Source organism: Sapajus apella, unplaced genomic scaffold, assembly GCF_009761245.1.
Source record: "Sapajus apella isolate SASKATOON/1434 unplaced genomic scaffold, GSC_monkey_1.0 scaffold40, whole genome shotgun sequence".
NCBI classification, from domain to species: domain Eukaryota; kingdom Metazoa; phylum Chordata; class Mammalia; order Primates; family Cebidae; genus Sapajus; species Sapajus apella.
This window is the reverse complement of record NW_022436980.1, coordinates 12,064,107-12,079,150: the sequence shown is the minus strand read 5'-3', so window position 1 is coordinate 12,079,150 and position 15,044 is coordinate 12,064,107. Positions and strand designations below refer to the sequence as shown.

Sequence of the window (15,044 nt, the reverse complement as noted above, 5' to 3'; positions counted from 1 at the left end):
GGGAAAAATTAGTAACCTTGTTTGTTCTTTCTTTACTAATTACTGCTTCCAACCTGTATTGATTTGAATAGTAGCATAGTTTCAACCAAATTATTTTAACAAACTAATACCATAAGACACCAGCCATCCAAAAAGTCTAGTTTAAAATACATTGCAGTTCCTAGAATGCTGATAGGGAGAATAGACAAGTACTGGGAATGTCTTAGAGTGGGGAGTCCAAGCTGTTTCTTATAAAATTGGGGAAATATTTGCCAGAGATTTAGGTCTAAGTTTTCTCTCACATATTGTATCTGCCACATGAAGGGGTTATTAGCAAGAACTAGATGCCATCGTTCTGACAACATAATTTCATTCACAAGCATTGTCAGACTGATCCTTACTAGAGTTAGAGAGATCATTCAAGTTTAGAAGACTGTGGGACTTAAGAAAGCTTAGACAAACGAAGGTGGCTGCAATCATTTAAGAAACTGTACTTCAGCATTCAAACTTCATTGTTTAGCCTAAAGAGGATGACTAATCTAGAAATATGTCATATAATATCAGAGACTAGAAAAGCAATGCTGTCAGTTCAGATGAGCTGACTTCCTTCCATCTGAAGATACTCCTCCTCAACTCCTGACAGGTGGCCCATGTACCCTTACATGCTTGAGGCTATAAGCAGTCCACTGTAGGGGATGCATATGCCTTCACAAAATGAGCATTTAATGTTGGCCATTCACCAAACATTTATCAAGGGCCTACTATGTTAGAAAACTTACAGAAGGCACATGTAGAAGATACCAAGATGTGTGAGACATTCATTATGATCCAATGGAGAGTGTAGATTAACACGTAAGGATAAAATTACATAAAACAGAGACTTCCAGGTCCACTAAGATGTATAGCCCCATTTCTCACAGCTGTTTCTTCTTAAAAACTTAAACACCCTGGATATAACACAACAGAAAAGCATAGTAACACTCTAGAAGGTGGAATAAGAAAGCATGCTGTCTAAAGACATTGAGACTTAAGGAATGATCTGGCAATAAATTTTCTGATTGCCTCCCATATATCTCGGGCACTGCTGAAGCCTTTAACCTGGAATTGCTAAAAAGCAGAGGGGAAAAAAAACTCTAAAAAAGCCTGTTTCTTCTAGCCAAAGGATCAGTAAAAGGAAATTATAATAATAGAAGGGCTTTTTGACAATACCCACCCTACTGCAGCCACACACAAGTGGTCCCATGCCACCCCTTGGAAGTAAGCGGTACACACCGATTCTCCCATCTAACAGAAGTAGGTAGCAGGAATCCTGTTTTTCTTGTAGGATAGTGTTGGCAGTATTAACCAGGCAGCCGACTTCCGTGTTCCACTGGGGAGAAGGAGACGGTACTTTAATTCCTCTGCAGGATGTGTCAGTCAGCTGAAAGCTGAACTTTACCGCTACCCAGCACCAATATTACTTAACAAGCCAGTCTGAGACAAAACTAGTCAATACTAGGCTTCATCCTTACTCCCTCTCACTGATAATTAAGTCTTCACCCATGGGGCTAGTTGGCATTCCCTTTCCCCCCTTCCCTCAGCTGGTGCTAGAAGGGCACAACAGGGAGCTGAACTTCTGCCTCTACCCTGCAGCAACAAAGTATTGTGAGTCAGTCCTTTGCTTTCTTCTTTCCTAATGTCAGCAGGGTCCAGCAAAGAGCTGATCTTATATTCCACTTGGCGGCAAGAAGGCAATGTGACTTGGTGCTCCACTTTCATGGGAAGGTATCAGTGGGACTGGGAGGGGAGCTGAACTTGTACACCTCTCATTTGCATTGAGGCAGTGCGAGTCAGTGCCCACTTTTCCTGGGGTGCTTTTTGTAGAGCACAGTGCAAAGCCGTGCATACCCACCTTCCTTGGCTTTTACATTATACCTTAACAGGAGACTATCTGTTAAAAATAGGAAGATTAAATAGAACCCAGAGTCTCATAATATTCAAAATATCTAGGGTAGAGTAGAAAACATAGACCATACCAAGAACCAGGAAATTCAGACAAGAAAGATAAAAGACCAGCAAATCACAATATTAATATTATTCAGATATTGGAATTATCTGACAAGGATTTTAAAGCCACCATCATAAAAATGCTTCAACAAAACAGAATAATCTTGATACAAATGAAAACATAGAAAATCCCTGTAAGGAAATAATAAGTTATAATAAAGAGTGGGAAATATATAACTAGAAAATACAGTGATTAAATTAAAAAGTTGCTGGATATACTCACTAGTAGAGTGGAGATGACAAAAGGATTCAGTCAGTGAACACGGGGACAGCTGAATAGAATGAACTCAATCTGAAGAACAAAGAGAAAATAGACTGAGAGAAAAATACAGAATGTAAGGGACCTGTGGGACAGTAACAAAAGAGCTAAAGTACTTGTCACTGGAATTTCAGAAGGAGAGCAGAATGAAAGAGAGACTGAAAAAGTATTCAAAGAAATACTGAAAATTTCCCAAATTTGATTAAATGTATAAATGTACAAATTCAGAGACTAAGTGAACCCCAAATAGCAAAAACTCCAAGAGATCCATGCTAAGATACATCATAACTTCTGAAAATAAAAGACAAAGTCTTGAAAAAGGGCAGAGAAAAAAATTACTTATGAAACAGTAATTCGAATGACAACAGATTTTGTTCATTTGAAACCATGAAGACCAGAATGAAATGGCAGTTTATTCAGTTACTGAAAGAAAAAAGCAGAACCATGAATCCCATATTTAGCACAAATATTCTTTAGGAATAGAGGAAAATAAAGACAGTCTCAGACAAGGGAAAATTATTAGAATTTATTGCTAGTAAATTCATATAGCCTACCTTTAAAGAATGGCTATAGAAAGGTGTCTAAACATTAAAAATAGATATATGATAGAAGCTTGAAACTTCAGAAAGGAAAGAAGACCATCAGAAGGAGTAAAGAGTACAATAAATAATAAGAGATTGTTCTACTGTTTATTAATTTCTTAAATCATATTTGATGGTTGAGGCAAAAATTTTAACGCCATCTCATGGAATTCAATGTACGTAGAAGAAACGCAATATATTCAAAAAGTGAGGAGGGTAAAGGGACCGAAATAAGAATAAAGTTAAGGATATACCATGCAGAGGTTTATTAAAAAAAGTAAGAGTGGCTATATTAAAATTAGATTAAGTGGACTTCAGAGGAAAGAAGACTGCTGGACACAAAGAGGGATATTACATAATGATAAAAGGCTCAATCCACAGGAATCTTAAGGTATATGTCCAAAAACATCCTCAAAACACATAAAGTAAAACCTGATAGAACTGAAAGGAGAAATAGAGAAGTTTACCATTATAATTGAATACTTCAAACCCCACTCTCAATTTATAATACTACTAAACAGAAAATCAGCAAGGATATAGAAGACCTCAATAACCACCATCAACCAACAGGACTTAATTGATATTTATAGAATACCCCATCAGACCACAGTAGAATACACATGCTTTCAGGTGACCACAGGATGTGTCTACCAAGAAAGACAATATCCTGGGCCATAAAACCTCAACAACAAATTTAAGAGTTGAAATCATACAAAGCATGTTCTCAGGTCAGGATGGAGTCAAATTAGACATCAGTAACAGGGAGATACCAAGAAACCTCCAAAGGCTTGGAAACTATGCAACCCATGTCTAAATAATCCATAGGTCAAAGAGAAACAAAATACATTGAATTTACGTGAAAATACATTATGTCAAAATTTGTGCCACACAGCTGAGGCAGTGCTGAGAAGATTATAACACTAAACAGACAGACACATTAGAAAAAGAGAAAAGTCTTCAGTGGATAATCCAAGCTGTTACTTCAAGATCCGAGAAAAAGAAAACCAAAATAGACTTAAGCAAAAGGAAAGAAATTATAAAGATTAGAAATAATGGAGGCAGGATGCAGCGGTGTACACCTGTAGTCCCAGCTACTTGAGTGGCTGAGATGGGAGGATTGCTTGAACCCAGGAGTTACAGTTCAGCATGGGCAACATAGTGAGGCCCATCTCAAAAACAAGAAACTAAAAAAGAATGAGTTGGAAAAAGAAAAATAGTAGAGAAAATCCGTGAAACAAAAGGTTGTATCTTTGAAAAGGTCAATAAAATCGACAGACCTCCAGCAAGACTGACAACATAAGAGAAAAGACATAAATTACTACCATCCAGAATGAAATAGTGATATCACTGCAAATACTACAAACACTACAAACATCAGAGAATTATGCTGAATGAAAAAAAGTTCCAAAAGCTTATATACTATATGTTTCCATTTCTTGAACATTCTTGAAATGACAAAATTATAAAAATGGAAAACAGATTTGTGGTTCCAATGTTATAAGAAGGGAATGGGAGTGGAAGGGAAGTGTGTGTGGCTTTAAAAGGACAAAATGAAGGATCCCTGTGATGATAGAACTGTGCAGTATCTTGACTATCACCATCACTATTCTGGTTATGGTATTATACTATAATTTTGCAAGATGTTACCACTGGGAGAAATTGGGAAAAGGATACATGGGGTCTTTGTATATTATGTCTTATACCTGCATATGAATTTACAATTCTCTCAAAATAAACAGTTTGACTATTTTTAAAAGTATGTAATAAAAAACTGTCAAGGATATACTTAATGGAAATTTTGTAGGGTAGATAGAATACTTTTGATTGTTGTGATAAGGAACTTCCTTCAATGAAGAATTTTATTAAAGACATAGTACTGATCCTCGGCATTGAAGGTTAGGTGGGATGAGTTGGAAGAAAAGACAGGGCATCAAGGCAGAATGGACATAATGACTCCTCTGTGTTCTCATATAAGCTTTTGAATGTTTTCTTTGTTTAATTCATCCGATCATTGCCCAAGAGTATGTGATAAAATATAAATATTCTTTAATTGTAAATGCTGGCTTCTTTCATCCTAGAATATGGAGATTAGAAAGCAAAAAATCATTTTGTTTTTTTTGTTTTTTTTTTTTTTTTTTTTTTTGCCTAATTCAGTTTGATGTGTGCAGTAAATGTTTGGCAAATATTTGTTGATGATAAAGTGTTAAAAAGAAAATTTTATGCAAGTGACTTACTTTGCATAAACTACACTAAGCACTTAATAAATGTCAAGAAACTGCTGTTAATAAAGTCTGTAATAAAACTCAATAGCCAGAGTTAACTTGAGAACTTTAGATTTTTTAGAAAAGAAAATATAATAATTTCATCCTGTCATATTAAACATGAGAAAAAGACTGCCTGAACATATGTAGCTGACTCTTACCTGAGCTGGATAATAAGAACTATGCCTACCTTATCCTCTATTATTTAAGAATCTAGGTGTTCTGAATACCCACTAGTTATGTCTACTCTTATTGCCCACTCTAAACTAGAGCTAGGTACAGCATTGAAGTAATGGAAGTATACAAAGGAAAACAAGATGTCAGTCTTACAAATTACTGCTTTTTCAACTCTGTCAACATATTCCTATGTATTACTGTAATCAAACTTATATTTCTTAATATTTCACTTTAGAATGTGACCTCTTTTGTAAAGAAAGAGACCTGGTTTCTTTTCACTGCATTCTCAGACCAACAGAACATTAACTGTAAATCTCTAAATCTAAGAAGTTTACCGTAAAGGTGAATGGGTAGTCTCTGACATCTAGTAGTGAGCAATCCATCCAACATTACAGTTGTCATTTCAAGAACTTATTATTCCAATACTTTATATTAACCAAACTCTTCTATGTATTCCAAGAGCTTAAACATGTTAGAGACTTAAAGGACAATGTGCTTTTATTATAAATCTCTTCATATTTAAGTTAATTACTAGGTTTATGTAAAAGCTTGGTTGTGAAAAGAAATACAGCAGCATAAGGGAGGAACATGAAAAATGGCATGTGAATATATGTCAAGCAAAAACATGTATTTCTCTTAGTTTCTTACATATTAATTTTGAAGCTGATAACAGGCTATATAGATTCTGATTTATACAAAATTTTTACCCATTCTTTCCATGATAAGAGCATATGAGTGACCCACAGGTGCTAAGTCATAGTTTTAATTAAAATTAGCATTTGCATACACCCTCGTCACTTCAGTATTTAAGGTCTGATTTCCTTTAGATCAGTCTTTCTAATTTGCATGACTTGATATAATACCACTTTAAGGAACTTAAAGTTCTCAATCTCACAACAGTCTTATAAAATCAGAAGATACGATCTCTGTTTTCTAGTAAGTAAGCTGAAGCATGAAGAGCCAAAGACATTTTTCCATGTCGTTGAGCTGAGGATACAAGATATGCTGTGTAATTTACTGAATTAGAACTGAGTTCCCCTTTCTTTAGGAAGTAAGTAAATCAGACATCAGAAACAAGATACATTTCAAAAGGATCAGGTATAGGAGTTCATTTGTATTCAGGCTGAAGATTTGTGGCCCCAAATGGACATACTTGGTCTCCTGCACAGTTGTAGCTAGAGCTGTTCTGATTGTGTTAATGAGACATATTTTCTAACATTTTTTGACTTTCTTGTTTGCTTGCTTAGATTACAGCGTCAAATCCATACTAAAGATAATGAAATCAAGAACCTTAAAGAGCAACTTTCCATGAAAAGGTAACAAACTTAGCTTTTTCTTTGGGTGCACTCTCTCTGTGTATTTCACTCAACGATTTCTGGCTGGCATATGAATGTAATTTATCATTCCAACTGGGGTACTTTTGAGGCTGCTATTGAACAGTATTAATAATGCATTGAGACAAAAGGCGTAAACTGGGAGTATCTTAGGCAAATAGGAAGGTATGGCCACTTTAGCTCTGACTCTAGAAAACTGCCAGAAGAATCTGTATCAGCAATGTTATAGTCCCACAACAAACTACTAGAGCTTAAGAGTTACCCAAATCAGTACTGTTAGGTGTGACTGCTTTATGAAATTGAGCAAGTTTTATTCTTACTCATCTGTTTTGCCTGTGAGTAATTTTTTTAATAACACCTTTTTGAAATCTATTTCATATAGCATAAAGTTCTCTCTGTTAAAATACATAATGTATTGATTTGTTTTTAGTGTATTCACAGAGGTTTATAGTCATCACCACCATCTATTTCCAGAACATTTTTATCACCTCAGAAAAGGAACCCATTAGATATCATTTTCTATTCTCCCCTCCTCCCACTTCTGGCAACCACTAATGTACTTCTATGGATTTGCCTATTCTGGACATTTTATATAAATGCAATTATATAATATGTAGCCTCTTATAACATTTTTTACTTAACATATTTTCAAAATTCATCCATGTTGTAGGATGTATCATTATGCATTCCTTTTTATGGATAAATAATATTTCATTCCTTGGATATACCTTATTTTATTTTTCATCCGTTGATGGACACTTGGCTTGTTTCCATTTTTTGGTTATTATGAATACTGTTATTGTTATTTATATACAGATTTGTGAACATGTTTTTGTATTTCTTGGTTTGTAGCAAGGAGTAGAATTGCTGGGTGATCAGTAAACTTTAGGTGTAACTTTTCGAGGAATTGCCAAACTGTTTTCCAAGTAGCTGCACCATTTTATAATCCCACTAACAGTGTAAGAGAGTTTCAGTTTCTCCACATTCTGATCAACATTTGATACACTTGTTAAATTGCATCTTTATTTTACCCATTATATTATGCGTGAAGTAGTATATCACTGTGATTTTGATTTACATTTTCCCACTGATAGTTATGTTGAGCATCTTTTCATATGCTTATTGGCCAATTATGTATCTTCTTAGAGAAATGTCTATTCAAATCCTTTGCCCATTTAAAAAATTAGATTGTCTTTTTATTGTTGAGTTTTAAGAGTTCTTGTCCCTGATCAGATACAAGTCCCTTACCAGATACATGATTTCCAAATGTTTCTCTCATCCTGTGGGTTGCTTTTGCATTTTATTGATGTCATTTAAAAAACAAAATTTGATAAAGTCCGATTTTTTATTTTTTCCTACAGGCAAATTTCACATAATATTTAGTGATATAATAAGTAAACCTATGTTAATAATCCTGCATGATCTGCACATGTACCACAGAACTTAAAGTATAATAAAAATGAAAAAAAATCTGTATTAATCACCAAAAACAGCACCTGGCACATTGTGAGGACTATTAAAAAATAAATAAATATAGTTTTTTTTTTTAATTTTTTTTTTTTTTAATTTTTCTTGAGACAGGGTCTCGCTCTGTCACCCAGGCTGGAGTGCAGTGGTGTGACCTCAGCTCACTGCAACCTCAGCTCACTGCAACCTCCTGCTTGAACTCCTTGAGGTTCAAGCGAGTCTCATGCCTCAGCCTCCCAATTAGCTGGGACTACAGGCGCGCACCACCACACCCAGCTATTTTGTTGTTGTTGTTGTTTTTAATAGAGATGGGGTTTCAGCACATTGGCCAGGCTGGTCTTGAACTCCTGACTGCAAGTGATCCACCTGCCTCAGCCTCCCAGAGTGCTGGGATTACAGCGCAAGCCACTGTACCCAGCCAACAACTTCCTTTTTTTTTCCCCCATTTATTTATTTTATTGCATTTTAGGTTTTGGGGTACATGTGAAGAACATGCAAAATTGTTGCACAGGTACACACATGGCAGTGTGATTTGCTGCCTTCCTCCCCTTCACCTACATCTGGCATTTCTCCTCTTGCTATCTCTCCCCAGCTTCCCACCCCCCACTGTCCCTCCCCTATTTCCCCCCAACTGACCCCAGTGTGTAGTGCTCCCCTCCCTGTGTCCATGTGTTCTCATTGTTCAACACCCGCCTATGAGTGAGAACATGCGGTGTTTGATCTTCTGCTCTTCTGTCAGTTTGCTGAGAATGATGGTTTCCAGGTTCATCCATGTCCCTACAAAGGACCCAAACTCATCGTTTTTGATGGCTGCATAATATTCCATGGTGTATATGTGCCACATTTTCCCTATCCAGTCTATCGTCGATGGTCATTTGGGTTGGTTCCAGGTCTTTGCTATTGTAAACAGTGCTGCAATGAACATTCGTGTGCACGTGTCCTTATAGTAGAATGATTTGTAATCCTTTAGATATATACCCAGTAATGGGATTGCTGGGTCAAATGGAATTTCTATTTCTAGGTCCTTGAGGAATCGCCACACTGTTTTCCACAATGGTTGAACTAATTTACACTCCCACCAACAGTGTAAAAGTGTTCCTATTTCTCCCCATCCTCTCCAGCATCTGTTGTCTCCAGATTTTTTAATGATCGCCATTCTAACTGGCATGAGATGGTATCTCAATGTAGTTTTGATTTGCATTTCTCTGATGACCAGTGATGATGAGCATTTTTTCATATGTTTGTTGGCCTCACGTATGTCTTCTTTTGTAAAGTGTCTGTTCATATCCTTTGCCTACTTTTGAATGGGCTTGTTGGTTTTTTTCTTGTAAATCTGTTTTAGTTCTTTGTAAATTTTGGATATCAGCCCTTTGTCAGATGGGTAAACTGCAAAAATTTTTTCCCAATCTGTTGATTGCCGATTCACTCTAATGGTTGTTTCTTTTGCTGTGCAGAAGCTGTGGAGTTTGATTAGGTCCCATTTGTCTATTTTGGCTTTTGTTGTCAATGCTTTTGGTGTTTTAGTCATGAAGTCCTTGCCTACACCTACGTCCTGAATGGTTTTGCCTAGATTTTCTTCTAGGGTTTTTATGGTGTTAGGTCTTATGTTTAAGTCTTTAATCCATCTGGAGTTAATTTTAGTGTAAGGTGTCAGGAAGGGGTCCAGTTTCTGCTTTCTGCACATGGCTAGCCAGCTTTCCCAACACCATTTATTGAACAGGGAATCCTTTCCCCATTGCTTGTTTTTGTCTGGTTTGTCAAAGATCAGATGGTTGTAGATATGTTGTGTTGCCTCCGAGACCTCTGTTCTATTCCATTGGTCCATATCTCTGTTTTGGTACCAGTACCATGTTGTTTTGATTACTGTAGCCTTGTAGTATAGTTTGAAGTCCGGTAGTGTGATGCCCCCCGCTTTGTTCTTTTTGCTTAGAATTGACTTGGCTATGCGGGCTCTCTTTTGGTTCCATATGAAGTTTAAGGTGGTTTTTTCCAGTTCTGCAAAGAAGGTCATTGGTAGCTTGATGGGGATAGCATTGAATCTGTAAATTACTTTGGGCAGTATGGCCATTTTCACGATATTGATTATTCCTAACCATGAACATGGAATGTTTCTCCATCTGTTTGTGTCCTCTGTTACTTCGTTGAGCAATGGCTTGTAGTTCTCCTTGAAGAGGCCTTTTACGTTCTAGTTAGTTGTATTCCTAGGTATTTTATTCTCTTTGTGGCAATTGTGAATGGAAGTTTGTTCTTGATTTGGCTCTCTTTAAGTCTGTTATTGGTGTATAGGAATGCATGTGATTTTTGCACATTGATTTTGTATCCTGAGACTTTGCTGAACTTGCTTATCAGTTTCAGGAGGTTTGGGGCTGAGACGATGGGGTCTTCTAGATATACAATCATGTCGTCTGTGAATAGAGACAATTTGACTTCCTCCTTTCCTATTTGAATGCCTTTATTTCTTTTTCTTGCCTGATTGCTCCGGCTAGAACTTCTAATACTATATTGAATAGCAGTGGTGAGAGAGGGCATCCTTGTCTGGTGCCACATGTCAAGGGGAATGCTTCCAGTTTTTGCCCATTCAGTATGATATTGGCTGTTGGTTTGTCATAAATAGCTTTTATTATTTTGAGATACGTTCCATCGATACCTAGCTTATTGAGGGTTTTTAGCATAAAGGGCTGTTGAATTTTGTCAAAGGCCTTCTCTGCATCAATTGAGATAATCATGTGGTTTTTGTCTTTGGTTCTGTTTATGTGGTGAATTACGTTTATAGACTTGCGTATGTTGAACCAGCCTTGCATCCCCGGGATGAAGCCTACTTGATCATGGTGGATAAGCTTTTTGATGTGCTGTTGCAATCGGCTTATCAGTATTTTATTGAAGATTTTTGCATCTATGTTCATCATGGATATTGGCCTGAAGTTTTCTTTTCTTGTTGAGTCTCTGCCAGGTTTTGGAATCAGGATGTTGTTGGTGTCATAAAATGATTTGGGAAGAATTCCCTCTTTTTGTATTGTTTGGAATAGTTTCAGAAGGAGTGGTACCAGCTCCTCTTTGTATGTCTGGTAGAATTCAGCTGTGAACCCATCCGGACCTGGGCTTTTTTTGGGTGGTAAGCTCTTAATTGCTGCCTCAACTTCAGACCTTGTTATGGGTCTGTTCAGGGTTTCGGCTTCTTCCTGGTTTAGGCTTGGGAGGAGGCAGGTGTCCAGGAATTTATCCATTTCTTCCAGGTTTATTAGTTTGTGTGCATAGCGTTGTTTGTAATAATCTCTGATGATGGTTTGAGTTTCTGTGGAATCTGTGGTGATATCCCCTTTATCGTTTTTTATTGCATCAATTTGGTTATTCTTTCTTTTCTTTTTTATTAATCTGGCTAGTGGTCTGTCTATTTTGTTGATCTTTTCAAAAAACCAGCTCCTGGATTTATTGATTTTTTGAAGGGTTTTTTGTGTCTCTATCTCCTTCAGTTCTGCTCTGATCTTAGCTATTTCTTGTCTTCTGCTAGACTTTGAGTTTTTTTGATCTTGCTCCTCTAGCTCTTTCAGTTTTGACGATAGGGTGTCAGTTTTTGATCACTCCTTGCTTCTCATGTGGGCATTTATTGCTATATATTTTCCTCTAGAGACTGCTTTAAATGTGTCCCAGAGATTCTGGTATGTTGTGTCTTCGTTCTCGTTGGTTTCAAAGAACATCCTTATTTCTGTCTTCATTTCATTGTTTATCCAGTCAACATTCAAGAGCAAGTTGTTCAGTTTCCATGAAGCTGTGCGGTTCTGGGTTAGTTTTTGAATTCTGAGTTCTAACTTGATTGCACTGTGATCTGAGAGACTGTTTGTTACGATTTCTGTTCTTTTGCATTTGCTGAGGAGTGATTTACTCCCAATTATGTGGTCAGTTTTAGAGTAGGTGTGATGTGGTGCTGAGAAGAATGTATATTCTGTGGATTTGTGGTGGAGAGTTCTGTAAATGTCTATTAGGTTTGCTTGGTCCAGGTCTGAGTTCAAGTCCTGGATATCCTTGTTAATTTTCTGTCTGGTTGATCTGTCTAATGTTGACAACGGGGTGTTAAAGTCTCCCACTATTATTGTGTGGGAGTCTAAGTCCCTTTGTAAGTCATTAAGAACTTGCCTTATGTATCTGGGTGCTCCTGTATTGGGTACGTATATATTTAGGATTGTTAGCTCTTCTTGTTGCATTGATCCTTTTACCATTATGTAATGTCCCTCTTTGTCTCTTATGATCTTTGTTGCTTTAAAGTCTAATTTATCAGAGATGAGAATTGCAACTCCTGCTTTTTTTTGCTCTCCATTTGCTTGGTAAATCTTCCTCCATCCCTTTATTTTGAGCCTTTGTGTATCCTTGCATGAGATGGGTTTCCTGGATACAGCACACTGATGGGTTTTGTCTTTTTATCCAATTTGCCAGTCTGTGTCTTTTGATTGGGGCATTTAGTCCATTTACATTTAGGGTTAATATTGTTATGTGTGAATTTGATACTGCCATTTTGGTGCTAGCTGGGTGTTTTGTCCTTTAGTTGAGCTGGTACTTGTTGTTCCTTTATATGTGTAGAGCCTCTTTCAGGAGCTTTTGTAGAGCTGGCCTGGTGGTGACGAAATCTCTGAGTACTTGCATGTTCCCAAAGGATTTTATTTTTCCTTCACTTATGAAGCTTAGTTTGGCTGGATAGGAGATTCTGGATTGAAAGTTCTTTTCTTTAAGGATGTTGAATATTGGCCCCCACTCTCTTCTGGCTTGTAGGGTTTCTGCTGAGAGATCTGCTGTGAGTCTGATGGGCTTCCCTTTGTGGGTAACCCGACCTTTCTCTCCGGCTGCACTTAGTATTTTCTCCTTCATTTCAACCCTGGTGAATCTGACGATTATGTGCCTTGGGGTTGCTCTTCTTGACGAATATCTTTGTGGTGTTCTCTGTATTTCCTGGACTTGAATGTTTGCCTGCCTTGCTAGGTTGGGGAAGTTTTCCTGGATAATATCCCGAAGAGTATTTTCCAGCTTGGATTCATTCTCTTCGTCGCATTCAGGTACGCCTATCAAACGTAGATTAGGTCTTTTCACATAGTCCCACATTTCTTGGAGACTTTGTTCATTCCTTTTTACCCTTTTTTCTCCAGTCTTGCCTTCCCATTTTATTTCATTGAGTTGATCTTCGACCTCTGATATCCTTTCTTCTGCTTGGTCAATTCGGCTGTTGATACTTGTGCATGCTTCGCGAAGTTCTCGTGTTGCTTTTTTCAGCTCCATCAATTCACTTATATTCCTTTCTATTTTGTCCATTCTCGTTAGCATTTTGTCAAATCTTTTTTGAAGGTTCTTAGTTTCTTTGCATTTGGTTAGAACATGTTCTTTAAGTTCACAGAAGTTTCTTACTACCAACCTTCTGAAGTCTGATTCTGTCATTTCATCACACTCGTTCTCCCTCCAACCTTGTTCCCTTGCTGGTGAGGAGTTGTGATCCCTTGTAGGAGGAGAGGTGTTCTGGTTTTGGGTGTTTTTATCCTTTTTGCGTTGGTTTCTTCCCATCTTTAAGGATTTATCCACCTGTCGACTTTGTAGTTGCTGGCTTTCAGATTGGATCTCAAATCTTTCAGATTGACGTTCTGTTTGTTGATGATGAGGTTATTTCTGTTTCTTGGTTTTCCTTCTGACAGTCTGGCCCCTCTGCTGTAGGTCTGCTGAGGTTCACTCCAGGCCCTGCTTGCCTGGGGTTCACCTGCAGCAGCTGCTGAACAGTAAGGGTTGTTACCAGTTTTCTTCTTCTGCTATCTTTGTCCCAGAAGGATACCCGCCTAGTGTCAATCTGATCTCTCCTTTATGAGGTGTCTCTTTGGATATATAGGGGTGAGGGAGCTGCTTGAGGAGACGATCTCTTCTTTATAGGAGCTCAAATGGTGAGCTGTGTGCTCTGTTGTTGTTCATTCAGAGCTGCTGGGCAGGTACGTTTAGGTCTGCTGCAGCAGAACTCATAAACTGCTTTTTGTTCCCAGGTGCTCTGTCCCAGGGATTTAGGGCTTTATTTATCAGTTTCCGTTATGCTGCCGCTGCCTTTTTTTTTTTTTTTTCCTTCAGACCTGCCCTGCCCAGCAAGGGGGCAGCCTAGTCACTGTCGGCCTATAGAGGCTTTGCTGAGCTGCTGTGGGCTCTGCCCAGCTGCCGAGTGAACTTCCCTGCAGTCCTGTTTATATGGGTGTAGTTAGAACTGCTTTGGCGATGGTGGCCCGCCTCTGTTGAGGCGGAGTCTCTCTGCTGTGGCGGGTTGCCTTGGCAATGGCAGGCTGCCTCAGCATTGGCCCACTACTTCCGTCCTGGCGGGCTGCCTCGGTAATGGCGGACGCCCCTCCCCCACAGAGCTGGACCGTCCCGGGTTCAGCTGCTCTTGCTGTGAAAGTCTCAATCCAGAGTTTCTGGTTGCTGTTCTTTTGCGGGGGTGGGACCAGCCGAGCCTGATCGCCTGGCACCCTGCCTCAACTCCTTTTTTAAGTTTGTGTTCCAGTCGCCTGTTGAAGAGGCACCGGGGTCTGTTTGTTTTCCCCTGCGGCCACTCACTGCGCTGGCTTAAACAGCGGCACTGGGGTTTGTGGCGCTTTTTTTTTTTTGCCCTGGAATCTACTGTCCTGGTTCTCTGCTCAGTTCCCTTTTTAAATAGACGAATGGGTGGCTTCCCGTGGCTCCAATCACCAGCCAAAAGGGCACCCAGACTGGTGTATTTCGTACGGAGAACCGCTGCTCCGGGGCGCCGACAAAGCAGTCGCGCGGGGCAAAGCAGCGGCGCTGGCCGGCACAGCTGCGCTGGCCGAAACAGCCGCGCTGGCGACCGTGGAGCTCCTCTGCCTGGGAATTTCCTAGTCTGTGGGCAATAAAAACGCGTCGTCCACTCACCCTCTGCGCTTTCACTGGGAGCTGCAATCCTGAGCTGTTCCTA

At 38.7% G+C, this 15,044-nt stretch overlaps 1 protein-coding gene across 7 annotated transcripts in view; it reads left to right on the top strand.

Moving 5' to 3' along the window:
• The window catches only part of DZIP3 (DAZ interacting zinc finger protein 3), a 106,460-nt gene that overhangs the window by 69,480 nt on the left and 21,936 nt on the right, over window positions 1-15,044 (top strand). For 6 of the 7 annotated variants that reach the window (XM_032299164.1, XM_032299166.1, XM_032299168.1 and 3 more), the window contains one exon: window positions 6,551-6,619. The exons of the other annotated variant lie outside the window; for it this stretch is intronic. In XM_032299164.1, coding sequence (XP_032155055.1) covers window positions 6,551-6,619 — 69 coding nt within the window. The remainder of the gene's footprint in view (window positions 1-6,550; window positions 6,620-15,044) is intronic. 7 annotated transcript variants of the gene reach the window in all.